The following is a 27,534-nucleotide window of genomic DNA, read 5'->3' as shown; positions in this document are numbered from 1 at the left end:
AACCACATAATGACGTGTGGCAGTGGGTGGAATGGAGCAGGTTTATAGACCTGTGGAAGACTTTCGGATGCACTTGTGGGTTTTCCATCTTCACCGTAGTTTATTCGATGGAGGGCGTTTGTCACTTTTTTATCCACCATACCCTAGTTGTGTCTGGTGTACAACATACATACATTTTCAACCAGCTGGGTCTGTATCTAGGAGCAGTGTATAGTTATACTCAACATACAGTACTGCTCAATACTGCGGTCTGTTCATTTACAGTACCAAGGGATCTCATATCAGGACTTCTGGTACCGGGAGTTCTTGTATAGTCAAACGATTAATGATCTGGTCGTACATTAAAAATGTACATAAAACAAACACACATTTTTCTCAACGTAGCCAAATAAATAATTCGACACAATAAAAACAGTCGTCCCCTTTCTGGTCACTGTAAACTTAACTATAAATTCAGTTTAATGTCCTATTTTTACTATTGCATCGTGACACCTTCTCCTCTAGGTAATATTACAGTGGACAAAAGATCATTGCATCCAACCATCACCCATCTTTTTTCAGCCATAACTCCGGTGTTGGGGTGTTGGGAAGGAGAGCGATTAGGAGGACTCACCGTAGAGTGCCGTGCAGCCCAGACCCCAGTTTGCTCACTCCTCTCCCTACTGAGTTAGTGGTATAAAGGTACAGCCCATCTGACGTCAGGCAACGGCCCAGGTCTGCATCTGCAAAGCCAACAAAGGACTCAACATACAGAAAAGAGACTGCTGGTTTATGGGGGGGGGGGGGGGGAGCTTAAAGCAGCACTCCTGGGGACAAATGTATTTTTATTTTTAAAGAGGTGTGAAGCAGGGGGTCTCCGGAGCGGAACCTCGTTGATATCGGTTCCGTGGCCCCCATCCCGAGATACTTACCACGGAAGGGGGTGCCGGTATCCCTGCTCAGTTTAAAATGGCCCGTGTGACTTGGACCAATTGGAAGCTGCAAGGGATGACGTCACGACTTCCTATTGGCTCGCAGACCATTTAAGCAGCTATTATGTTAGCCCAAACCAGCCAAGCCGGAGCTACTACCTGCCCCACCTAAGGTAAGAAGCTCAGCAAGCAGGGGCCCCCGGAGCAGAAATCAACGTGGCTCAGCTCTGGAGACCCCCTGCTGCAAACCCATAAAAATATAAATAGAGCGGTGGGGAGCCCACCGTCTCAGCCAAAGGGTTACAGTCAGGGTGCACTAAGGTAATGCAATAGCAACAAAGAAGATGGAGGGAGTATAGAAGCCCCAATAGTATGCACTCTCTAGCCTCTCTATATAGTATGCACTCTCTAGCCTCTCTATATAGTATGCACTCTAGAGCCTCTCTATATAGTATGCACTCTCTAGCCTCTCTATATAGTATGCACTCTCTAGCCTCTCTATATACTATGCACTCTCTAGCCTCTCTATATACTATGCACTCTCTAGACTGTCTATATAGTATGAAACTGTACACAGTAGTATATTAGAGTGCAGAAACTAGTTGCAGAGACGGCACCATAGTGTGATACTGTGTTGGGATTTACTTGGTGACCCCTGAAAATATACTGAATGTAATATAAATGGGTTCAAAACTAAACTTTAATGGTATAAGCAAAAATAGGATAAAATAAACGAGGCAGGTTAATCATTTATAAATCACCTTTGGTGGTAAATATTCCGCATCACTTACCTTTGTTTTCATTGTTTGAACCATTGGTTCCATCAGGAGCTGGAAGCATATCCTCAAAACCCCACGACACTATGTGCTTGCTTCCTAGTAAACAAGAGGGGGATCCCGGTCCTCCTTCCAAAAGCAGCAACCTTAGGACAAAAGGCACAGAGACTATTACCAGGGCTGAGATGGCGCTCGGCCCCAACGCGCAAACCATTACCCTGCTACTCTAGCCAGCATGGTTACTAGAGTGGTGGATAGATTCCTTTCCACGTGGTTCTCTCTGAAGTGGTAAATCACTGAAGAGAAAGGCAAGAGTCACAGTACAGAGAACAAAAAGATTCATATTAAAAGTGGCCAAACTGTCATGATAATATATATAATATGTATTTTAATCCATCTGGTGCTTCAGGGGTTAATGTGATTGGAGTTTTATTTTAAAAATACACTATATTGTGTGTTTATGACAGGTCAAGAACTTTCCAGAGTCTGGGATCTTCAAAAAGGACTTAAATGGGGGGGTGCCTTTCATGGATAGCCCACTAAAAGTAACGCATGCAGGGTTTAGGGGGGTCAAACGCTAATCAGAAACTATTCTGTCAGCATCAAAAGTGTGTGAATAATAGCTGGTACATTCCAGAGAAATGGGACCCGCAGGGTAAGCTTCAGCAAGTGACTTTATTACAAATGGGAAACTCAAGTGATGTCATCTCCTCTGCATAATACGAGTTACAAATCTGTAATCGTATCACAGAAGGGCATGCACTGACACCACACACCACACGGTTAAGGGATAATAAGGGACAGATATTTGTCGCTCAGGTTTAGGGGTAAGACGGTCATGCTTAGTCTTGTCTTGTTTTAAAGGGGGTTTTTTCCCCCCTCGGTCATAAAACTGTCGGTCTCGCAGCTGATTTACGACGGGAGTGGACTTATGTTGTTGCAATAGGGAAAATTGTACTTAAAAGCTTAGCAAGGGTTTATGAAAAAAACCAGATGATTTCAACAGAGGAGTGTTTTGGACCAAACACATGATATCTCATCTTCTGCACCAGTGACCTCTCTGGGGGAAAACATATGACATCTGGCAATGTAAAGGGTTAACTTATGTTATATCCTTTTTATTTTGAGAAACTGTTCTGCCTTTATTGTAATTGTATGTTCCTGTAATCCTTTTTCAGTAATTTAAGCACTGTGTTTTTATATATATATTAAAACATTTAATAAGTAATGCTTTGGGCTCTGAATTAACTGTTGCATGCTCTGGAGAGAGTATTTAAATTTTCAGACACATTTTGCTACAACGGATGTGTGTGTTAAAGTGCATAGTTTTTTTCTATCATAAACAGGGACCTGGCACCCTGGCAAATATTAATTTGACATCTTTTATTTGTATAACTATCTCGGGTGGTGGCAGCGTATAAATATGATTGCAATTGAGTAAGGTGTTAATATTAACTCATTGGAGGTACCTTGCGCAGGTTAAATGTGAGTTGGCTGGAGTAGCCGTGTGTATTAAACCTGAATGCATATCTAAGTCACGTGCCCACTTGTGTGCTGTCTGTGACAGGCGATATATGGGGACGGATTTAGGGGAGATGTTACTTATCTGAGGGACCTTTGCGAAGGTGAAGAGTGAGGCAGCCTGCGAGCTGCGTATTAACCCTGGTCCTTTAGGGGAGATATTGTCCATTTGAAAGACCTTCGCGGAGGTGAAAAGTGGGACTGTTTGTGAGCGGAGTATTAACCCTTGTCCATATGCAGGTCACGTGCTCACAGGGGTGTCGTACGTGACACAAATACAAAAAAAGTTTTATATATATATATATATATATATATATATCTATCAGTGATAGCCCCTCCAAAATTCAGCCACCACCATTTTCAAATAAAATGATGGTCATACTCGCCTGAAGTTGGATTTTGTTGCTAGATCCTAGCAGATGTAACATGTGCTGCTTAAACAACTCTGTTTTTATTGCATAAGTTTGTGCTCCAACTTGAAGGAACATGCAAAAAAATAAGCATTACAGTACTTCTGCCTGTCCGGTGAGATTTACGCTGAGCGTATAAAGCCGTATATTATTACGGGATGCTTCAGAAAGCCTAGTGTTCTTCTGCTCATGCTAGGTACAGGATGTTCCAGTGAAGAATGATGTACTGTACACACACCAGGGCAGGACGGCAGCATGGCAGCAAGACGAGGTATAGGGCTTGGTTTGTTCCAAGCTGAAAGATCAACACTTACCCAGCCACTCGACTTAAAAAGAACCTGCCCATTTTAAAACTTAAAACTGCTCAAAACAAATACATATATACCTCACCGGGCTGATGCCAAATTAAATCTAACATAAAAGGGTGGAGATATTCTTTATTTTTGTTATTGCAGGTGTCAGGAGATACATATCCTTGATTACTGATCATTTCTAACACGAAGTATCAGAGAGGCTGAAGTCCAAAGATTGCCAAATAATAATTCTGGCGTCTGCTTTTTCTGGAACAGAAAGGGGACAGACATGGGGGTGGGAGGGTGGGGGCGGGGGGTTGGGGGGTGGAGGGAGGGAAACAACATATCTGAGCTGTTCCAGAACTTAGGAAGGTTAGTCATTAAATTCACTGTGGTTCAGCCTCTGTCCCACTTCCAACGATGACTTACAAAGTTAGCCGTCTCCTGGTAAGGTTGCCGCCTGCCTATAGAACTGCAGAGAGACTTGATATGCCATAAAAGCAATACGTCAGCACTACGTTCCAGTCTGGGGCCAGTGACATTCGATACGCTGGAGAACAATTCTACTCCATTTAAATGAATGGAACTCAACTCTCCTCCAGGGTGGGAAGACGGCTGAATGGCATATTGATGGAGATTGCGAATCTGCAGTCAGATTTTACAGCGTGAGTGCTACGGAGACATTACAATTGATATTTTCACCCATTTTTGTTACTTTACAACAATATAAAAAGAAGATGGCGGTGCACTGAACAAGAAAAAAATGAGGGGCTAGAAGGAAAAAAAAAACAAATGAAAACCAATTAGGCACATAGCAACTTGTAGTATAGCTCATGCTAATAGGAGGAACACGAGGGTTTATTCATACAGCTCGGAAACACGGGTCAATCGAGTGTTAGTGACCGGAACGCAGAAAATCGATGATTTGTCAGCAACTTGGGGTCCTGGCCTTCCCCCAACCATCATAGGGGTTAAATTCCGAGCACATATTACCCAATTGACTGTACAGGCCCATTTCTCATTGATGGACATCCTTCTTTAGTCATAGCTACTATACAAGGAACCGAGTCCATCTTTATTATGAAAAAACATTATTTTCAAGATTTTTGGATAAAGTTGCATATTGGTTACCACATTATCTAGGAAGCACCGATATTGGACCTTTGTCTTTTTCTTTAGTAGTATTAAAAAAAAACAACGTTATGTTGCTTTTCAGGCGCATTCTAACTAACGAACAGATTTAGTCTGTTAACCCCATTGTGTGACTGTTAATGTCACTGTATAAAGGTTACTGGGGTTTGTGTTGCTTTGACGGATTGAAATATCCGATAACGATAGTAATGGCTCTGATCGCTCCATATTGGCACAGATTGACTGATCCTGTGTAAGCCCTTATAAGGAAGCGGTCAGGAGATGCAAAGCTGGGTACAACCTCACTGCAACCAAGCAGCACCAATATAACATCACAATGGTGGCTGGACGGCTTGTATCTCAGTGCAAAGCCGGGTGCACTGCCCTACATGCTCTCCACATCGCTCATCGTCTCTTTCATCCGTTTATTGCCCTGTATTTATTTACCCTCCCCTCTGCCATTCCCTCTCTACCTCATCTGCCTTCGATGATTATCTTGGATTTTACATCTGTGTTAAACTCATGGAATCAATAAATCAGTATGGTTTGACCTGATGGAGAGAGAACTCCCCAAAGCTTGGTCTAAAATGTCACATTGTTAATCAAAATAAAAAAAGGCATCGCCTAATACTGAAATACTCATTTATTTCTCACCAACGCAACGGGACCAACACGGCTATTTCTACTTAATCCATATTTTAAAGTCAAACGAATGCAACTCTTTAGTAATGGACATTGGGGTTGTTCTAAATGGGATACTGGGCCTCTGCGGGTAAAGAAGCCTGTGAATAAACTACAATAATGACAGCAAGTAGAGCACGAGTTTTTGTTTTTTTTGAATGACAAGCGATTATCGGTCTACCGTTTATATCATATTATCCCAGCGGATATCAATATTTCCCGTCCGTGACCTTGCACCTCTGGGAGGATTAGAGATTACATCGGTTACGTTGCCCTTCATCCTTTTCAGCTCATGATTATATTGAAAAACATTATTACAAATCATGCTTATATAATGCTTACAGAGAACATACTATCATTTGGTACCTCAAGGTCAAGGGGGTCAAGACTGAAAAAAAACTGTTATGGATTCGTACTCTTAAAATAGACCCGCCAGAGTCAATATTGTGCTGTTTTTAACCCAGGACTGTTGAGGATTTGATGCCAGATTGTGTGGATTTATAGTGCAGCTTTTGCAGGCACAGCCGTTGATGCGATGTTGTTAACTTGTCAACAGGCTTGAAATGGAAAACTGTCTCTCTTTCACAAATAATGTGATTTAATGTTCAAATAAGGCCAGCACATTTCAGCTTCTAAGTACTGAGATTTCGAAGCCCGGAGAAGTGGGTGTGGGACAGAAAAAGAAACCTTAACCCCACCAGTGCTGGATATTAAGAAGTAATGTTTTGCCACCCTTCTGACACACAATGTGTTCATATAAAGTATTATCAAAACTAGAGGAACAGCGGAAATAGCCAACAGTCCTCTAATAAAAAGCACACTTATTGTGTAATATTTTGTAGGTTAAAGAAAAATTCACAAACAGTGCAGATCGGAGTCACAAGGCAATGGGTAGGTCCCGAGCGTTCATGTACAGGTGTGACAGATGTGTACTAGTACTAGTACTAGTTGCATCTAAGAAGAATGTTCATCAGTGGCTCATGAATAGGTGTCGCCTACAGAATAATCTACTTCCTCTAGTGCCCCCACTGCACCCCACCACTCTCTGCTTCTAACATGGGAACAGCCCCCATCTGCAGACACATTCTGTGCATCTATAACAACTCCTGTCCTCAAGGACCACCACCAGGCCAGCTTTTCAGGATATCCCTGCTTCAGCACATTGACAGAACCACCGATTGAGCCACCTGTGCTGAAGCAGGGATATGATGAAAACCTGACGGTTGTCCTTGAGGACTGGAGTTGGCTACTCCTGATCTATAATACGCCAAAGATCAGAGGAAACACATTTTATCTGCCGCTCTACTTAGAAGGAATGAGAAGTACTATTGTGCAAATCTTTTGACACGAATCCACGAATTGCTTATCCTTAAATTAGCACGGGTTTGTCTCTGTATTTATCCCACACGCGCTTACAGGTATATAAATAACAGCAAAGGGTGCAGCTAGGAGTGAACACTCAGCAGATCCACAGAGGGTGGGACAAAAGCTTTGTACACAGATGATTCAAGCTGATGAAATCGGTTCTTGTCCCAGTGGATCTTCATATGACATAGCGTGTCTCCGCTAGATCAGGCAGCGTGGAGTATAGGGCAGGGGATCTCAACTCCTGTCCTCAAGACCCCTCCAACAGGTCAGGTTTTCAGGATATCCCAGTCTTCGACTGAGCCTTTGATTGAACCACCTGTGCTGAAGCAGGGACTGATTGTGCCACATGCACAGAAGCTAAAAACCTGACCTGTTGGGGGGGAGAGGGGGGGCTTGAGGACTAGAGTTGAGCACCCCTGGCAAAGAGGATCAGCAATGCCACAAAGATACATGTTTAGGTGTGGTTTCAGAAGCTCATATACATACAAACATGCAGATAAATAATATTACCATATAGCAGATAACCAACGAAACGAATACACTGCATACATTTCCAATTCTTCTCATATATGCTACTCGCTGCCACCAACAGGTAATACATGTTTCACTTGTTCTACAACATATACTGTAAGTATTAAGGATTGTTTACATTCAGTAGTACATATAGACACGTGTTACTTACCTATATAATACATCTGCCACAGGCAGGGAACCTAGCGCAGTCTGTTTCTGTAGCAAGTGTACAGTGTGAACAAATGTTTTTAATGATCCCCTAGAAAAACAAAAGATATGTATGCACATGAGATATGCAATTACCATACACACAAATACATACGAGAGCGCGCACGTGCGCGAGCGAGAAACAATGCATAACAGACATATCACAACTGACAGAGTATTTTGAAATGTCAAATTCAGATTTAAGAGCAGCAGTCCGCACCGATCGCCTCTTTTTTTGCATTTTATTTTAAAAGATCACTTTTTGCCCTCTCTCCGTTCAGGAGATACAAGAGTCCTGGGGGTTAAAATGGAGCTCTCCTTATAGCTCGGTGCTGTCTAAAGGTTACATATTAACCTGAGACACTGGAGATCAAAACAAAAAGCATGCATTTCCCCACTATATAAAGCAGGACATGCTCAGGGAGAAGCTACTAACAATATACAGGTTAAACTCATATTGGCTTCTGGGTGGGAGATCTGCTTTAAAACTCTTAGTGCTGGAAGAGATTAAAACGAACGGCAAAGTCTGAAGAGCCTCTCCAACACGGAGGAGAAACACGGGTGGCAGTGCAGGGGGTTCTTCACATTTTGCAGGTACAACCCTTACCTGTTACAAAGAACATGCAATCTAATGCTTTCTACCCAAGATACAGCCAGGTGAATCGTTCAATGTCCTAACTTGCTGTAATCACCACGGTTTTACCGGATTATAACCGGGGGTCCTTCAGTGCTGACCTCCACCACGGTTTTACCGTGTTTTACTGTTTTTTTAAGGGGATTTAAATGGCCACACAAAATTAAGCCGCAACCCATGATGTTGCAGCTTTCTATTGGCCTGAGATTTGGAAGCCATTTTGTTCCCCCTGAGGAAGATTTAAACCCAATAACTTCACGGGTAAGCATCTTGGGAACCAGGGGTTCCAGTAGCTGAAAATAGCTGTTGCTTGACTGAGGGGGACCCCTGCTTCCCACCCCGTAAAAAAACAAAGGGGAACGGGCAAAAAAAATACGAGTGGGAGAAACTGCTCCTTTAAATCTTATTTGACAGATTTTCCACAAAAAAAAGCATCAAAATGAATGAAACATTTGATTACCCACAATCCCTCACGCAATAAAGGTCTCTACGTCACAGCGCCATTATATCATGCAACTCAGTGGCTGTTACTCATTAATCCGACACCGTGCCCCAGTGAGGTTACATGTGCGTTGTATATATCGCAGGCAATGTGCTCATTGGGAACTCTGTATTAACTACAATAAGAGGAAGTGATATATACGGATTCACAGCTATTATTATGGTGAGCACTATGAAAGGCTTGTACCTGCTTTACATTATCTGCAGTGCAAAGCTCTCATACCGATAGAGTAGCTATATTTTACTATAGGTGCAGTCCCGCATAACTGGAACCAGAGTGACCACCCACGAGTGAAACCGATCTACTTAGCGTACCAGAGCCTACCCGGTTCCTGAGATAACTGGTGTACTCACCGCTGCTCCCTCGTGGGGAAACCATATCCACGTCAAATCTTGGGGGGGCCACAGGAAGGCGCACCCAATAACCTTGCGGTTTCCTATTGGCCTGCAATATTTAACTTTCCATGAGGAGCACCAGCACTGAAAAGTGGTAATTATCTGGGTAACCAGGGAGTCCCCGGCACCGGCATTACCGGGTTCCAATTATGTAAAAATATATATCATCAATCTACATATTGTGTGGGATTGCTACTTAAATTAGGATAAGAATAGATCATTGCTGAGGTTGTTCCTTGCGCTCTTATTCTGGCCTTGTCTGACATAACAAGACATTCCTCGTGTTTGACGTCACTTACCTAGCGCAGGCCAAGGCAACCAGAGCAGCAGCGGAGTTTTCCTTTTGCTTGTACGAGACTTGTTGGCCCAAAGTTGAAGTGTCTTCCAACCAGGAGCAGAGCAAAGATTCTATCCCATTCAAGCAGTCCGCTGGTTCTTTTGTCAAGCTCAAAGGCTGGCAGTCCCTCAGGCAGTTCAATAGCAACTCAGCGGTTATGTTACAAAGAGAGGGGTCTGTTTTACTTTGCGACTGAATAAGTGGAAAGACCAGCAAGAGCCCCATCCGAGACGTGAACGGTGCCTGCTCTGGCTGCTGTAACAAGTCTTGTCGCTTCAGCAAGGCCAATGTTTCGTCATCAGATCCCTCCCGTTCATGCTGTTCCTCCAGAGCCAGCTGGCGCTGGGCATTCCACAATCCACGCAATGCGTTCAGGCGATACTCGAGCAAGCGGGCATAGGCGTTGCTCTGGTTCCCACAAACGGCACGCAAACGCTCTGCTAGCTCAGTAGGGTTCTTCGTCTCGAACGTCAAAATCTAAAAGATAAAAAGAAAAGAAAGTTATTTCAAAATCAATTATTGAACATTTTAAGCCCATTACGTGGAAGAGTCTGCATGACTTGTCAGTTCGATATCGTAAGCCCCAAAATAAAGGTTCAGGTCAACCCTATTTCAAGGATCTCTAGTAAAGACAAAGTTTTAGGAATAACAAATGAACCATAAAGCATTCAAGGTTTAGTGCTTCTAAGAACTAAAAACGTAATGATTGTTACAAGTTTCATCCGGTTAAATGCGCTAAGTTTAATGGTTGATCTGATAAAAGTAATTACCACCTGTTTGAAATAGACAAGTAGAAGTATTATACACCCTTTCCTTACACTTAATACGTGAAGCTGTAGTTCCCTATTTGTGTTTTATCTCTGACACATCTCCATGGGCATCACTTGCCCCGGAGCATCATTTGGACGCAGCTACCAGGTAGGAGATGGGGAGGCGCGAGCTCCGGAGCAGGCAGATAGAGGGGCGCAACAGTAAAAGTTTGTGCTCCCCTGTTCTAGAGCAGCGGTGCCACAAACTGGGGGGCGCACCCCCATGGGGGTGGGATATTTGTCTGGGGGGGGGCGCGGGCGGTTGCAGAGGTCCCGCGCTCTTCCCCAAGGCATTTAAATTAAATGCAGGGGGATCGCGTGAGGCATCTGCAACTAACTTACCGGGATTCTGAAGAGCTGCAGGGACGCGGTGCCATGGACCAAAATAGTCCCAAGTCACCATAGTTTTCTATCCTAGGGTGCAAACAACTTTGGAGGCTTTTAGGAGACAAGATAATCCTTTGTTTGGCTAAAGATTTGTTACTTTAGAGATCTCTTAATGGAGGGAGGAGGAGGGGGTGAGGGAGACTGGGAGGCTCAAATGGAGCTCTCTCCAGAGCCATCTAAAGGTTACCATGGAAACCTCATAAACGAGACATTAAGAAACTCATGATTTTTAACACTAGAAAAACTATTAAAATATACTAACATTATAGGAGTTAAACTCATGTCGGCTTCTGGGGCTGGGGGGGGGTGGGGATAGCTGCTTTAAATGGACCAGAAAAGAGTGTTTCGTAGATTAAATAGTGGCTCTTAAAGCAAGTCTCTGCTTCCGTGTACTGTAACATGAAAAACAGATCTACGTGTTTCAAAGGTTTCGGAACACACGTAAATGTAAGAAAGCCTCCTAATGACTCGTTAAAAGGTTTTACAACCTGAGACGGAAGTACACTTCTACGCCAATAAGTTTAATAAAACCTTTCACTACAAGTACAGAAAATGCACATGGCCTATATACTATATCTTTAAATATATAGGAACACAACAGGAAATATCTAGTATCGCTCGAGTGCCTGATGCTTCCAATTTGGTTTTGGAAGGACCGTTAGAATGACTGGTTATCTGCATCTTTTTCACTTTGAATAAGCACTTGTTGGTAACAAAAAGAAAACTGGAATGCAAGAGAAAACTCCCCTGAATTACATTACAGTATGCCCCGACATGGCAAGCATACAAACTCGTACACGAGATAACGCAGTGTTCAGAGCTCCGGAGACAATGTTTCTAGAACAGCTTCAGCCTTCACTGTGACTGCATTCTCGCGGGATCTCGACATCGTATCAGCTGTCCTCCTGTGCAAATCACTATCCTTTACTAATATGGCTATGCCGGCTTAGCAAGTATAAACCAAGCCAATCAGAGCAGGGGCGGCCAACTCCAGTCCTCAAGGGCCACCAACAGGTCAGGTTTTAAGGATATCCCTGCTTCAGCACAGGTGGCTCAACCAGTGGCTCAGTCAAAGCAGGGATATTCTGAAAACCTGACCTGTTGGTGGCCCTTGAGGACTGGAGTTGGCCACCCCTGTATTAGAGTATAAAATGGTCTTGATGACACTAAATGGGGGAGATTCACCTTGAGCACTCTGAGCACTGTCTTTGCACTGTCTTTGCACTGTGTTGTAGGCCTTTCCAATCCTGAACCAATCGACCTCTACACAGTTGCTTTTAAATGTTACTTTTGAAGCAGCCATAAAAATCGTAAAACAACGTAACACATACCAAAGTGGCTGCTAAATTAATGGATTTGTGTGGCGTGTATTGATAGCGATGCTTTTAAGAACCCATTAGACTATTAGTACAATTTTCCAGTGGCAGCTCTCAGTGTTTCAGAACATATTTTCCCCTTATCCCTATTTTTAGACAAATAAAAAGACTTGTTTCCAGCAGCAATGACTAAAGGCTCTTGTGTTTTAAGAACAAACTCTCTGGAAAATGGGATCCACTTTAGCAGGATCATACTGGACTCGCTACCATGAAGACCTCAATAATACCTCATCCCCAATAATACCTCATCCTCAATGATACCTCATCCTCAATGATACCTCATCCTCAATGATACCTCATCCCCAATGATACCTCATCCCCAATGATACCTCATCCTCAATGATACCTCATCCTCAATGATACCTCATCCTCAATGATACCTCATCCTCAATGATACCTCATCCCCAATGATACCTCATCCCCAATGATACCTCATCCCCAATGATACCTCATCCCCAATGATACCTCATCCCCAATGATACCTCATCCCCAATGATACCTCATCCCCAATGATACCTCATCCTCAATGATACCTCATCCTCAATAATACCTCATCCTCAATAATACCTCATCCTGAATAATACCTCATCCTCAATAATACCTCATCCTCAATAATACCTCATCCCCAATAATACCGGAGAGACCTCTGTATTTTCAGTAAGTAAAAAAGTAAGGCTGACTTATTCTTACTCGGTAGCATAGGAACATAAATGGCACTTCAATGGTCATGTAAAAAGGTTCAATAAGATTTATTAGAGGGATCCATAGTTCGGTCCCACTGTGGACTTTTTGTATTTAATTAACGAATGTCACTTTACCTTGGAGCAAGCAAATAATAATGGCCATTTGTTTTAAAGAGAATTCCCGGTTTCTGGATTCTGCAAGAGGGATGCAATTTTTTACAGGACAATAATATAAATAAATATAATTGTATATATAGGGCATGGAAAATGTTACTTACCTGCACCAGCCCACTTCCGGGAGGTCACTCGCCTACTGCGGGCCCTGGCACATGAAACATTATGGCTGCTGCAGAACGGTGAATCCCTGCTCTGCTTACCGAAGTCGCACCCCACAATGGTGCTATACAGGGAATTATGGGGTACAGACATGGGAAGCAGCGCAGTAATTGACAGCCTTGCTTTTGAAAAGGTCACATATCTAAGTCACGTGCTCACGTGTGTGCTGTTCGTGGCAAGTGGGACATGGGGACGGATTGAGGGGAGATATTGTTCATTTGAGGGACCTTTGCGAAAGTGAAAAGTGGGCCAGTTTGAGGGCTGCGTATTAACCCTTGTCCCGTATGTTGGTCACGTGCTCACAGGTGTGTCGTATGTGACACTGACCTATATACTTCTACTCCTAATCTACTTTCTGCTTTGGGAAACTGGCTGGTGAGCCGTCCCAACAGAAACTTGCAACATATCCCAATGACAAATGAATCACCCATACTTGACCCTTTAGCATGTCACTGCAATTAGCGCACTTTGGTCCTAGGAGAGACGGCGCCTTTAACTTTCACTGACAGGTGTCCAAAGGCACTCGACAAACAGACTTCCAGGGCCGCGACCATGTGATCGCTTGGAGGCGGGCCCCAGCGGCCGTGTCACCGGCGGGCCCCAGCGGCAGTGTCACCGGCGGGCCCCAGCGGCAGTGTCACCGGCGGGCCCCAGCGGCAGTGTCACCGGCGGGCCCCAGCGGCAGTGTCACCGGCGGGCCCCAGCGGCAGTGTCACCGGCGGGCCCCAGCGGCCGTGTCACCGGCGGGCCCCAGCGGCCGTGTCACTGGCGGGCCCCAGCGGCCGTGTCACAGGCGGGCCCCAGCGGCCGTGTCACAGGCGGGCCCCAGCGGCCGTGTCACCGGTGGGCCCCAGCGGCCGTGTCACCGGCGGGCCCCAGCGGCCGTGTCACCGGCGGGCCCCAGCGGCCGTGTCACCGGCGGGCCTCAGCGGCCGTGTCACCGGCGGGCCCCAGCGGCCGTGTCACCGGCGGGCCCCAGCGGCCGTGTCACCGGCGGGCCCCAGCGGCCGTGTCACCGGCGGGCCCCAGCGGCCGTGTCACCGGCGGGCCTCAGCGGCCGTGTCACCGGCGGGCCTCAGCGGCCGTGTCACTGGCGGGCCCCAGCGGCCGTGTCACCGGTGAGATACAATGCATATATAAAAAATAAATAAAAAAACAAACAATGCAAATATAAAAGCCCCAATGAATATAAAACCCCTCCAAACGCATATAAAAAAAATCCCCAAGACATAAAGAAGCCCCACTACCTCCCAATACATATAAAAAGACCCCCACTCCCCCCCAATATATATCAAATGAACCCACACCCCCCCCCCCAATACATATAAAAAAAGCAGACATACCTTTGGGGATGGTCGGGACCGGTAGCTAGGAGGTCCGGCGGCCAGTCGCCGCCGGGCCCCGACTCTCCATCAGCTGCAGACCTCCTCACTCTGTGTCCCACGCCGAGCTTCCAGACAGAGGCGCACCGGAAGCTGAGGCGCGCTGACGTCAGAGGCTGGAAGCTCGGCGTGGGAGAGGAAGGCCTGCATCCGATGGAGAGCCGGGGCCCGGGCGCGACCATCAGCCGGACCTGGACAGAGGTCGGGACCAATTGCAGCACCGGCCGCCGAGCCCCCCCCCCCCAGCCTCCTGGCCCGGCACACCATTACCTTCTGTCTCCCCCGCTTGGCGGCCCTGAAGGCTGACTCACCGGGCCCGGGGCGCCAACCCCGGCAGACCCCCCCTGTTGGCGGCCCTACTGGCAGCCTTCTATATAAGGCTGCAGTTCCTGGTGGGAGTCGCCGAGCAAAGTTCTGTTTGCTGCAGCTCCGTCTGATCTTCGCTGTCACACATTACCCTTTCGCCTATTTGGAATCCCTGTTGCGGACCCCTGACCGTGACCCCGACCTCGCTGTCTTCCGCCTGCCCTGACCTTTTGCCTGTCGCCTGGACTCTGCACCACTGCCGCCAGCCCTGACCTCTGCCTGCTTACCGACTACGGATACTCTTACAGGACTCTGTCCCTGGGCTCTGGTCAGTTATTCTGCCTCCCTACCTCAGCCCTGCGGGTCCGCTTCCTGATTCGAGACGTGCACCGTCACAGAGAGAGAGACACACTGCACTTTTCCTGTGTTACAGGCACTCACTGCAGCAGAGGGGATAATCTTATCTTGCATTTTGACATGAAGCTCATAAAGCCAATAAGTGCTGACCCGGGTCTCCATACTCGGATCTGGTACAAACTCAGGTTGGTTGTTAAATTAGGTAATCTGCGGCAAAATTCACAAAGCCTCATTTCCATACAGGATCACTTACTTGGGAAAATGTACACGCTGCAGTATATAGCAAGAGAGAGTATTGGTACAATGACAATGGTCTTCTGCTTAACCCTTTCATACAATGCATTGCAGACCCCTCGGGCAGCAAAGGGGTTACAAAGTAATCAAGGACAAAAATTCACTAACGCAGCAATCCCGCCCACACACTTTGTTAATAAAACATTATGTGTTACATAAACTGACCTGGGGAGCCCCCAAGGTTGAACGAAGCATTTTGTTCCGCTCCTGGGAGCCTCCAGACCGAGAGATACATACAGTTGCAGGTACTGGGTTTAAAGTTCCCTTCTAGGGAAACAATATGGCCGCCACACCGTTCAGGCCAATAGGAAGCCATAACCTTGTTGGCTTGAACGCCAGTTATCCACGGAAGGGAGCGGGGCAGGCCCACCACATCACATTCATCCCGACAGATGGAACAGGAAGCCGAACGCTCCGAAGAGCGGTCACGTGATGCGGGGGTAACATGGGGTCCGTGACCAAAGAGGTGGCATGACCCTTCAGCACTAAAAGTGTTAACATGTCACTGCCATTAGTACACTGTGGCCTAATGAAGGATTGCCTTTTAAATGAATGTAATTTAAGAGGGGGAACTAAAAGGCAGCATTTTGTATTGTGCTGCAATGCAGCAATAATGTTAGTGCCCTGGTTTGTACGCACCGCAAAAGAGAACTCCTGCATGGAAGTCTGGGTGATACCTACAAAGCAAGGCCCCACTGAATGTATAGGTGGCAGGACACCCAAATAGCATGGGGGGGGGGGGAGAGTGTGTGTGTGTGTGTGTGTGTATATACAGTACATACATATACACATACATATATATTTACTCTCCATGCATTTCGAGCAACCTGAAGCAATTTTTCAGCTGTAGTTGAAATTCTCTGCTGTTATTATTGAGGTTCTTAATTTTGATTATTTTCATCTTTTTAATCAATTATATATATATATATATACTGTATAGCCAATGAAAATATTACTGTGTGCTCATTTGCATGTCTTAGGCAGGACATGCAAATGAGCACACAGTAATAACTCCATTTGCTATATGCTTTACTGTGGAGAGTTTGTGTCACTTTTTTTTACCCACCATAACTGAACTGTGTGTGTATACATACATACATACATACATACATACATAACTCGTCATAGAAAAAAAAAGTCTCATGTATATTTTTGTTGGCCCTACAGCAGGAGTGGCCAACTCCAGTCCGCCAGGGCCACCAACAGGTCAGGTTAAGGATATCCCTGCTTCAGCACACTGATTGAGCCACCTTTGCTGAAGCAGCGATATCATTAAAACTTGACCTGTTGGTGGCCATTGAGGACTGGCGTGGGCCACCCCTTGTGTACACCAACGCACAATCTTACACATAATTTCCACAAACCCCTAAATATGTCTCACACCCACATTACCAGTATGGATTCATTAGTTCTATGTATTTCACTTGTTTATGGTCGATTCTTCCTCCCCGCTCCCCAACAAATGAAGCTTCATCGTTATACTCTAAAATAGTCAAAAGGCAAGAATAAATTTGCCACATCTGAATAATTTATGTTTGGTTTAAATTATTCAAAACAAGCTAAGGAAATCCAATAACAAGAGACATTCAAAGTAAAATAAAAAATAAAAAAAATAATGTGTACTATTTAATAAGCACATTACAAAAACGGTAACTTTCCCCTAGATAGGATTGGGGAAGATTCTTATAGTGGGAGACAAATTCTACAAAGAATCTTATGCTTTGGTAGTATAATGTGAGTTAGAAATACCTTTATTACATGTATCAGGGTCACTTTAGCATCTGATGAAGTGACCTTGAGGAATTGACTGTTGGAGGTGCAGTGCTGTAAGCGTTTACCAGAAAAGTCGATGGCGACAAGGGAAGTATTGTAAGTGGAATGCAGGTCCATTTCACGTTACTCTGTAGTGTGTAGTTTCAGGTTAAGGGTCATCACTATCAAACCCATTTTAAACCACTGTTTTCAATCTGTTACAAACTGAATCTTTGCTGTAGCCATGAAAGTGAGCAAAGCGAGGTGAAACTCTCCTTTACCTGCCCCGCTCCCTCCTCACAAAGTCTCCTCAACCCAAGTGGCTGCTTTGCTGGCTGACAGAACTGCCAAAGCAGCCGGAGATTGTTCCAATGGGTGAATAGCAGCCAAAGGGGAGGGAGCTGCCCTGGGAACTGGCATTTTATCTACAACCTAAAGAAATTCACACGCTATGCTTTTAAATGTAAAAGCGCCAGTCTGTGCCGGGCGCCAGTCTGTGCTGGGCGCCATTTCTTGTAGCAGGTTAGGTTTTACTTCCTTTAAGAGATCTCTTCTTGTCCTTTCCAACACTGTTTATATTTTTTTAACCAAAAAATAAAATTGAACGGACGGGCCTGGCCCCAGATTGCACACCGCGATCGTGGCGTCATAGAAGAGGTACCCTCCCATACATAGACGAGCTGAAAGTCCATGGCGTAGGGTCCCTGGAGTGCCAAATTGCAAAACATGGCGGCTACTTCATAGGCAAAGGGTTGAAGAGCACGACATACGAGTTAAACTCCCGTAGGCTTCTGGGGGTGACTGCTCTAACTGAGTATTTCCACTTTTTACACAAGTCAGTACATTGCACAGGACTACGTAGGTGATGAACCATGCTGCATACTCCTGTCAGGCTGCTTGGCTGAAGCACCATTCCTGCCCTATTTTGCATACACAAAACATGGCGGATCCCGTCTGCCGCCTTGTTAAACGCACTCCCTGCTGGATCCTGGAGTTGAACAAAGTGTAATGAAAGAAACTCTCATCCACCAATTTCTGCTAATGTTTGAATTTTCAATACGTCATGCTCCTGTCATTTGCCATCATCAGACTTCTTAACCCCTTCATTGAGAGACGGCTAGTCATATGTTGATGACCAGTCTGACACCAAAGGGGTTATATCCACTTCCCAGATATATGAGCAAGCCCCTACTCACAATTACATGTAGTAATGTCTATATTATGGAACATTTCAACCAATCCAGTTATAATCATTAGTGTACTGTAATAAATAGACTGACTTCTGTAGGGCACAGAGACACACACAATATTTCAGTTTAAAAATGTGATCTGCTTTTATCCACACGCCCCGCATGGTTATTTATTATCAGCCTCTTATTTATACAGGCCATGGTCCGTCTTCCTGCCTTATCTGGAATACTTATTTGTGCAGGTTTTTTTGCCATCTTAGTCACTGCTAATACCTTCATGAATACTGAACACTTCACAGACAGGGAGGGATTAAGCATATAAATATTAGCACATTACAAATAGTTGATACAATAGAAACCGAAAGCCTTCCAACATGCCTCAACATAGGCTTGGATTGCCTATAAATACGGGTTAGAGAGGCATTTGTAGAGCGCACTCCGAGGACTTGTTAATCGGTCACGATTGCTCCGTAGACAATCCAGATATAGGAATAGAGATACCTGGACAACAAAGTTCAAAAGGACAGACCAGTGGACTTAACCGTAATAAATAAAATGTATGTAATTATGTTTCAGCCACTGAAGGCAATCTGGTGTTCCCGGTTAGAACGAATACCTCTTAAAACAATACTGTAGGTGCCAACATAGCCCTGTTCAGCATGTGCACTGTTTGCCTCCTTAATATTCTGTTAATAATAGTGTCAAAAAAAAAATCATGTATTTGATACAATAGCCTGTTAGGACTATATAAAACATGGCGTGGCGCTGGAAGACGGCGCGTGGCGCTGGAAGACGCCGCGTGGCGCTGGAAGACGCCACGTGGCGCTGGAAGACGCCACGTGGCGCTGGAGGATGCCGTGTAGCGCTGGAAGATGGCGCTGGAAGATGCCGCGTGGCACTGGAAGACACCCCGTGGCGCTGGAAGAAACCTCATGGCCTATTCACTTGAAAGGTGTCTTCTAGCGCCAGAAAGTGTCTTATTCTCTCTACAAACAACACAGACAGTGGCGGTGAAAACAGTTGGAGGCTAAAAAGGGCAGCGGCACGTTCTATAGGTAAAAATAAATGCAAAGAACAATCAAGACAAATAACTATTTTTAAATATCTTCTTTTTTTTTTAAAGCTAACTTTACCTAAATTAGCAAATGCTTTGGTGGGGTTTGTACAATCTTCATGGATTCGTCTTTTACGTCTTGTAGTGATAAGACTGTGTGTTAGTGCTTAAATTGGTGAATTGTTATCATTGTTTTGCCCACTATGCGTTTAATGATTATACAGATAAACAAATAGCCAATATGGAATTACGAGGACCCAGAGAAAATGTAAACATTCATTTGTAACAAGTTGCAAATAATAATTTATTACTTAAAAGCCCAGCGTGCTCGATTATTTGGGGGGCATAATTTTTTTTTTTATTTCTTTTGTTTTTAAAGGTGCCACTGTGTGCTCATCTGCATGTCATTACCCGGAATCCCTGGCTGCGGTGGAAGCATTGTATGCTAAGAGATAATGGGGAAAGGCAGGGCTGCAGGCCTCTCAGATGTGCAATATCTTGGGAGTTCCCTGGGGGTTGGGGACCAAAGATCAGTTCTAGGGAACTACCTGGTTCAGTTTGCAGTGCAGGTACCGCTGATAACCCAGGTGTTAACAGCTTTGGGCTCCAAAGCTTAATTGTGAAAAGCACAACAGACAATACAGAATGCACAGAACACACGGTATATTATGCGTGCATAGGAGCCAAAACATGACTATGAAATGATTGAGACATTGTAAAATGGGGGAGTAGAGTATGGAGAACCATCCCTCTGGCGTCTGCGTATCTGGAATAGCACTTTTCCTCAGTCTGTGTAAAGCACGGAGTTAAGATAGAAGGCAGTGGGCAGGCTTCCTAAAAAAGCAGTCTAGTCAAAAGGATCAGTAATTCATTTCTATGCACATGACTGCTACCTCAAGGGACAAATTGACATCACAAACCAATATGCCTGCAATCTATAAAGGTGTAACCAGCTTTAAAATAATAAAATATATAAAGTTGCGTTTTTGGCTCGCCTCCTACAGACCAGGTGATCTTTTAGCATGGTTCTGGATTTTACGATTCTGTTAGGGTCAGTCTGTTACATATCATTAGCCCAGAACACCAGGTAGTGGGAGTGATGCTTAAATAGAGTTCAATTAGCATCTCAAACTATGCAGCACAAGAAAAAATGCAGATTTGCAGAACGCCACTAAAAAAGGTGTTCATTTCAGCACCCAGCCACAGTACAAAGGGAATTGTATGCACCCAGATGTGCAGATAGCAAGGTGCCACCGGCTGATCCGATTACAGGAGAATACATTCATATGTATGGTACCTACATTACCACGTTAGATACTTTGATGCAAATATATACCCACAGAATACATGTCCGTTTTCTACTTTGGGTAAATAGTTAATACACTATTTTCTATATTTTTATCAAAACGGCATTATAATGCAGCTGTGATCAGCAAACATTTGGAGCGGCCCCTGCATTTTCTGAATAAGGCATAGTTTTATCCCAAACTAACTAAAACAATCATTCTATATTACACTATATCTGTTACTGTGCTTTTCGCAATTCAACATTTAGCCCCAAAATGTTAGTACACAAGCCCCATTGTCCTGTAGGTTCAGCCCCGTTTAGCAGCATGTGTCGGGGTTGCTTGCAATGCGTCGGAGGCCCCTCTCCCAGCATGAGGGTTAGACGTGAGGTTCCACCCAAGTTTCCCTCACCTCACACCCCCTAGATGGGAAGCAGGGTGTCTTCAGGGCAGAACCACATTCATTTCAGCTCAAGGGACCCTCTGCTTCCAGAGATACATACCGAGAAGGGGGTGCTGGTACTACACGGAGATTTAAATCCCCCACATCACGCAGGCCAATATGAAGCAGCGACGGATGACGTTGGGGCTTTCTATTGGCCCCTGTGCCGCGAGATTTAAGTCTTCATATAGTAGCCGGGGGTGCTACATGCATCACCTTTAAAAAAAGGTAAGTATGTCTGGAAGCAGAGGGTCCCTGGAGCTGCAATTAACACAGTTCTTCCAAAGGGACCCCCTGCTTCCCACTCGGTGAGGAGAGCAGGGGGGAAACGTAGGTGGAACCGCACCTCTAACCCTTATGCTGGGAGACGGGCCTCCGACGCATTGCATAGCAAACCCGACACATGCTGCTAAACGGGGTAAACTTAATAGACAATGGGGCTTATGTACTAAGCTTCGCAAGGTGCACGTCAAACGCAATTTCAGCGACGTGTGTACACGCCCACGTTTCTCCACCTGCGCCAGCTGCATCAAAAGTTATTTTATTCATGTGCGTTGGCGCAGAAACGGCCTGCGCTCAGTGTACAGATGTAAATGTAGGTACAGCAAAAAAGAAACATTTCCGTGCACCACAAAACTAAATTACATATGCGTCAAAAACGCACGCAAAAGTTCACGTTGGCGTAAACCCTATAAACACTTAATAGTGTTAGTGCAGAATTAAGTTGCTAACACACCACAGTTGTTTCATTATTATAGGCATCATTTTTACAGTATGACTTAGAAATATTACAGTGATAAGAGATATTTTCTACTAAATACTACTTACACATAAAAATACACACAAGCATGTTCTAATTTAAATTGTATCACTGAGGTACTCAACATGAGAGATGCACCAAAAATCATTTCAATGCAACAAACTATACATCATGTGTATGAGGTCTTCAAACATACCACACACAGTGTTTCAGGTTTGTATAACTTCAGCACTGACATTCTGCCGCCACATAAATGTGATCAAATATGTTAGTGCACAAGCCCCGATCTCTCTGCCCTTATCTAAAGAACCAATCCTGCACATTGTCACTGCTGGGGAGGTGTTGCAATGTATTTGCTGGACAATGCACTATACGCCCTGCTGGCAGGAGGAGACTTAACACAGGGTGATGGCAGGAAAAAACGAAAGAAAAGGGAGCCAGATGGTACCACACAAATCTAATGCTAACCAAAAGCTAAATGTTCATTTTATAGTATAATATTAGTCTCCAGAGCCTAGAGGGAAAAATAAGTCTTCATTGGATACAATCACCCAGTACTTTTCTGTTTGATACAAATATATATATTGTATGTATATGCGCAAACATACAAACATACATATACAGCTATATGTGAAGACAGAATTTTTTTTTATATATATTACATACATGCGATTATATGTGAAGAATACATACATACGATAGACATCTTTTATAGGGGTCCCATATTTTTGCAGAATGATGCAGCGAGTCCAAAGCTGCAACGACTAGAAGATAGAAACATCACTAAGATGGCAACAGTTAGGGGCCCTCTCTGGGTTTTTGGGGATGAAGAATCACCAAGAGGTGTATGATCAGAATTAAAAAAGCAAGATGTCCCAAAAAAAAATTAAAAGAAAAACAACATTATACACATACACACACTATTTTGGACAGGCTACATAAGAAAGCATGACAGTGGTCACGGTGTTGATTTCCAGTCGTGTGCTCCTGTACTTTGAGCCTGTCACTGCTTCTCCCCATACGTTTCGATGGCCCCTTTTGGCCCATGGATTCACTGAACTTATTGTTGTATTCTGTGCTGTAAATCACAGCAGCATTCTGTAAAAGTAGAATTGTATTCCCCGGCCTTCAGATCTATATTTCATTTCACTTTGCATCTACAAAACCCATCAACCCTAATGCATAGATTACTTGTGGTTTGTACTTACATTATTCCATTGAGTTGCACAGAAAGACAAATCACATTGGGAGCGAAGCTTGTGTCCAATGATATTGTTTAATACTGTCATACGTTTGTGCTTTGTATGCTCTTCTACGGTATGATTCTTGCCTGTGTTTATTTAAGCATGCCTATTATATTAGCATTAGAGTTTCGTCAACATTAAATTAAAATGTGTTTTTTTAATAGAATTGTTTTTTTAATTTAAAAAAATGAAACTATTTCTAGAATTACAATATATTTATATAAATTACAAAAAATGTAAACAAAGACAACAGCAAATTACAGAATAGTGGTTTTTAACCATTCACTTGTCTTAGGGCCCTCTGGCAGTGAAGCGGTTAATTACAATGGTACTTTATAGATCCCTAAACAGGTTCGTTGCTTTATTTAGTAGTCTATTTTTACTCCCTAAGATGCTATTATATCCCAAACCAAAGCAATATTAAATAATGATACAGCGGGGCTTTAAGAAAGGCTGGCATTTGCACATGTTGGACTATCGATTTTGCCATTTGAAACCCTCTCCGTTTTTCTTTATGTATTCTGCTGCACTGGATCAGAGCAGTCTAAAATGCCTTTAATAAATCACATTATTATTATTTATTTGTGCTTGGCTTCAAATCCCTTTAAGTGTAAGTAGATATCAATTGATACAACCAGCACAAATGTCTGCTTGGTTTAAAACCACTCCAAAATCGTGATAATATTTCTACCCCAGAGAGAAAGATCTAGCATTTCCTCACTGTGATGGTGACAATGCTTATTATTATGCTTTTTATTTTGTTTTACAGCCATGATAGCAACTGTGCACCTAAATAGCTTGATGTACAGAGCTGAAATCAACACAAGCTCATTTGACAATGAAATAACATGACAAACCGAGCAGATGGTTTGCATTAGAAGAGAGAGACATGATTAAGACTGCCCATCATTACGGAACAGAATGAGAACTGCACCTGCTACCCATAGCCAAATGACAAAGATCAGTACAAAGGCCTAAAGTGCTGAGAAAACCCATGTGCAGGGATCCTTGGACAAAGGCGCATCCAGCCACAGCCTCACAGTGACCTGCACGGACATAGGAGTGCGATGAGAGCATGTAGAAAGAGTAAGGGAAATTGTGGCATGACAGTGGAATAAATTAATGTGGGCCCTACTGTGGGAACAGGAGTGTTCTTTTAACCCCAAAGTGTCTATCTACCCAGCAGCCGGCTGTACAGCCTCCTCCCACTACCTTATTTAGCTGACAATGATTCTCTCATAGATTATTAAGACCCTGAGTGCTATTTTAGGGTGGCATATCAGGATTAGGGTGTCAGGCTGGACATTTATTTATCCAACCCCCGGATAAATAAGGCTGAACAAGTGCCTTATTTCCCCAGCTGCCTGGTGAATAAGGGCCTTATTTACCCAGGTAAGTGCAAAGGGAGCTGCCATTCATAGCCAATTCGCTGCTACAGGGACACAAAACAGACCATAATAATCTATAAAGCATCCCCTACATGGTACCCTCCATCACACTTTATGAAACTGGACATGTTCTTGAACTTACAAAGCCATAGTAATGAAGCCATGAAATATGGAAACCCCTCTCCCTATATAATAGCTTAAATACCTATATTGAAAGGTATAAACCTCGTACCTTAGACCTGTATAGTAAACTAAAGAAACACACCAATATAAAACCCTGGATATAGCATCACATTCTCAAAGCAAGGGCCATCTTTTGCATCAGTTCTTATGTAATTACCTATTATATCTGTTTACATATAGTATTCATTGCATTGGTCCGTATGTTAATCATATTTGGGTTATTGTCTGATTTCCCACAGTTATGCAAAATGGGAACAACAACCTAGTAATTAGCACACCCCATTTAGTGAGTGAAACCCAGTCTGAATCTCTTATGTGCCTGGACAAGTCACATTATCTCTGGGTGCCCCAGGCAAAAAAAAGCCTGTCAGCTAAGGAAGAGACTCAGTGCATCTATGCAAATCTGTGTACTCAGTGCATCATATACACGCAGGCCCAGAACCACTAAAGGGTGCTTAGCTTCAGTACGCCTTTAACTCACATTCATATGAACGAAAGCTGAGGCATGTTAAAGCTTAGCACCCTTTCGTGGATGAGTGCGTCATATACACCCAGTGCTGTACAACAAAATGATATATACACATATATATACACGTACATACACAAGGTAAAAACTACTAGGAAATCAAAATCTTATTCCAGGATTTATTACACAGCCAACACTATATATGAAAAACATTCTCTTTAAATATATATGCGTGTTGAGATATCCATGGATAAACTATATTACAATAAATATGTGTATACTGAGATTATAAGTCTTCCGGGGCAGGGATTTCCTTTACTATTGTTGCACTTGTATTATAATTCCCTGTACTGTACAGCCACTTTGTAAAGCCCAGAGTACAAGGTGGGCGCTAAATAAAAGATAAACATACAGTTGGGTTTCAATTCATCGTGCTTGTCAACATTTAAACATACCGTATACTATCAGGGATATGTAAGAAAAATTATATCTCTCTCTCTTTATTATATATATATACACACACACCATAGTATTAGTATATGAGTACTCTTCTCCAGGCAGGGGGTATATATATATATACACACACACCATAGTATTAGTATATGAGTACTCTTCTCCAGGCAGGGGGTATATTTATATATACACCCACACACAGGCTCACCTCAAGGTCCGTGACCACCCACCCCGATCTCTCCCCGGCCTCCGTGACACCCCACCCCCTCCCCCAATCTCCCCCCGACACCCCAAATCTCCCCACTCACTCCCGATCTCCCTCCGGGCTCACCTCCAGCTCCGTGTCCCCGGCCTCCGTGACCCCGATCTCGCGTGGCAGCTCCGCCAGGTCGGTGACCCGGATCAGCCCGTCGTGTAAGAAGATGGTCTCCTCCTTCACCGACAGCCACTGAGCCGAGTCCGCCGCTGCTGCCGCCCCCATGTCCCGGCGTGTCCGACCCCCCTCACTGACACCCGGTGACCCGCCGCATCACTCGCCCCCCACTCCTCCTCTCTCCCCTGTGTCCGGCCCCCTCACTGACACCCGGTGACCCGCAGCGACACCCGCCGAGGGCGACACCCGGCCTGCCCCCCGCCTCTTCTCCCTCTCTCCGTGGGATATGGCGCTCTCCGGGGGTGTGCACAACCGGTTTCCCGGTGCGGCAGGGCCTCCGCCGCTTCCTCGGGTGTCACAGAGACCGGAGACAGCAGCGATCCCACAGCTGTCAGCGCGCCGCCATCTTGGATGCGAGGCGCTCCCGGCATGCACCGCGCGGGCAATCCCTCACAACAGCCACAGTGTGACTGGGAGAGTACCAGTGTGCCTGAGAGAGTACCAGTTTGACTGGGAGAGTACCAGTTTGACTGGGAAAGTACCAGTTTGACTGGGAGAGTACCAGTGTGCCTGGGCTGGGAGAGTACCAGTGTGTCTGGGCTGGGAGAGTACCAGTGTGCCTGGGCTGGGTGAGTACCAGTGTGCCTGGGCTGGGAGAGTACTAGTGTGCCTGGGCTGGGAGAGTACCAGTTTGACTGGGCTGGGAGAGTACCAGTGTGCCTGGGAGAGTACCAGTGTGCCTGGGAGAGTACCGGTGTGCCTGCGCTGGGAGAGTACCCGTGTGCCTGGGATGGGAGAGTACCCGTGTGACTGTGCCTGGGAGAGTACCAGTGTGACTGGGCTGGGAGAGTACCAGTGTGTCTGGGCTGGGAGAGTACCAGTGTGCCTGGGCTGGGAGAGTACCAATGTGCCTGGGCTGGGAGAGTACCAGTGTGCCTGGGCTGGGAGAGTACCAGTGTGCCTGTTCCTGGGAGAGTACCCGTGTGACTGTGCCTGGGAGAGTACCAGTGTGTCTGGGCTGGGAGAGTACCAGTGTGGCTGGGCTGGGAGAGTACCAGTGTGGCTGGGCTGGGAAAGTACCAGTGTGACTTGGCTGGGAGAGTACCAGAGTGCCTGGGCTGGGAGAGTACCAGTGTGTCTGGGCTGGGAGAGTACCAGTGTGCCTGGGCTGAGAGAGAACCAGTGTGCCTGGGCTGGGAGAGTACCAGTGTGCCTGGGCTGGGAGAGTACCAGTGGGGCTGGGCTGGGAGAGTACCAGTGTGCCTGGGCTGGGAGAGTACCAGTGTGCCAGGGCTGGGAGAGTACCAATGTGCCTGGGCTGGGAGAGTACCAAT

General features: G+C 44.9%; 1 protein-coding gene across 2 annotated transcripts in view; it reads right to left on the bottom strand.

The window, feature by feature from the left end:
• HECTD4 (HECT domain E3 ubiquitin protein ligase 4) overlaps positions 1 to 26,636 on the bottom strand; it is a 170,654-nt gene extending 144,018 nt beyond the window's left edge. For both annotated transcript variants that reach the window (XM_075568133.1, XM_075568134.1), the window contains exons 1-5: positions 26,159 to 26,636; positions 9,642 to 10,156; positions 7,774 to 7,863; positions 1,703 to 1,833; positions 614 to 722 (exon numbers count right to left, since the gene is read on the bottom strand). In XM_075568133.1, coding sequence (XP_075424248.1) covers positions 614 to 722; positions 1,703 to 1,833; positions 7,774 to 7,863; positions 9,642 to 10,156; positions 26,159 to 26,308 — 995 coding nt within the window. In that variant the 5' untranslated portion in view covers positions 26,309 to 26,636. The remainder of the gene's footprint in view (positions 1 to 613; positions 723 to 1,702; positions 1,834 to 7,773; positions 7,864 to 9,641; positions 10,157 to 26,158) is intronic.
• Positions 26,637 to 27,534: the final 898 nt, after the last annotated feature.

The sequence above is a fragment of the Ascaphus truei genome, chromosome 13 (assembly GCF_040206685.1).
Source record: "Ascaphus truei isolate aAscTru1 chromosome 13, aAscTru1.hap1, whole genome shotgun sequence".
NCBI lineage: Eukaryota > Metazoa > Chordata > Amphibia > Anura > Ascaphidae > Ascaphus > Ascaphus truei.
This window is presented reverse-complemented; position numbering and strand designations above follow the sequence as displayed.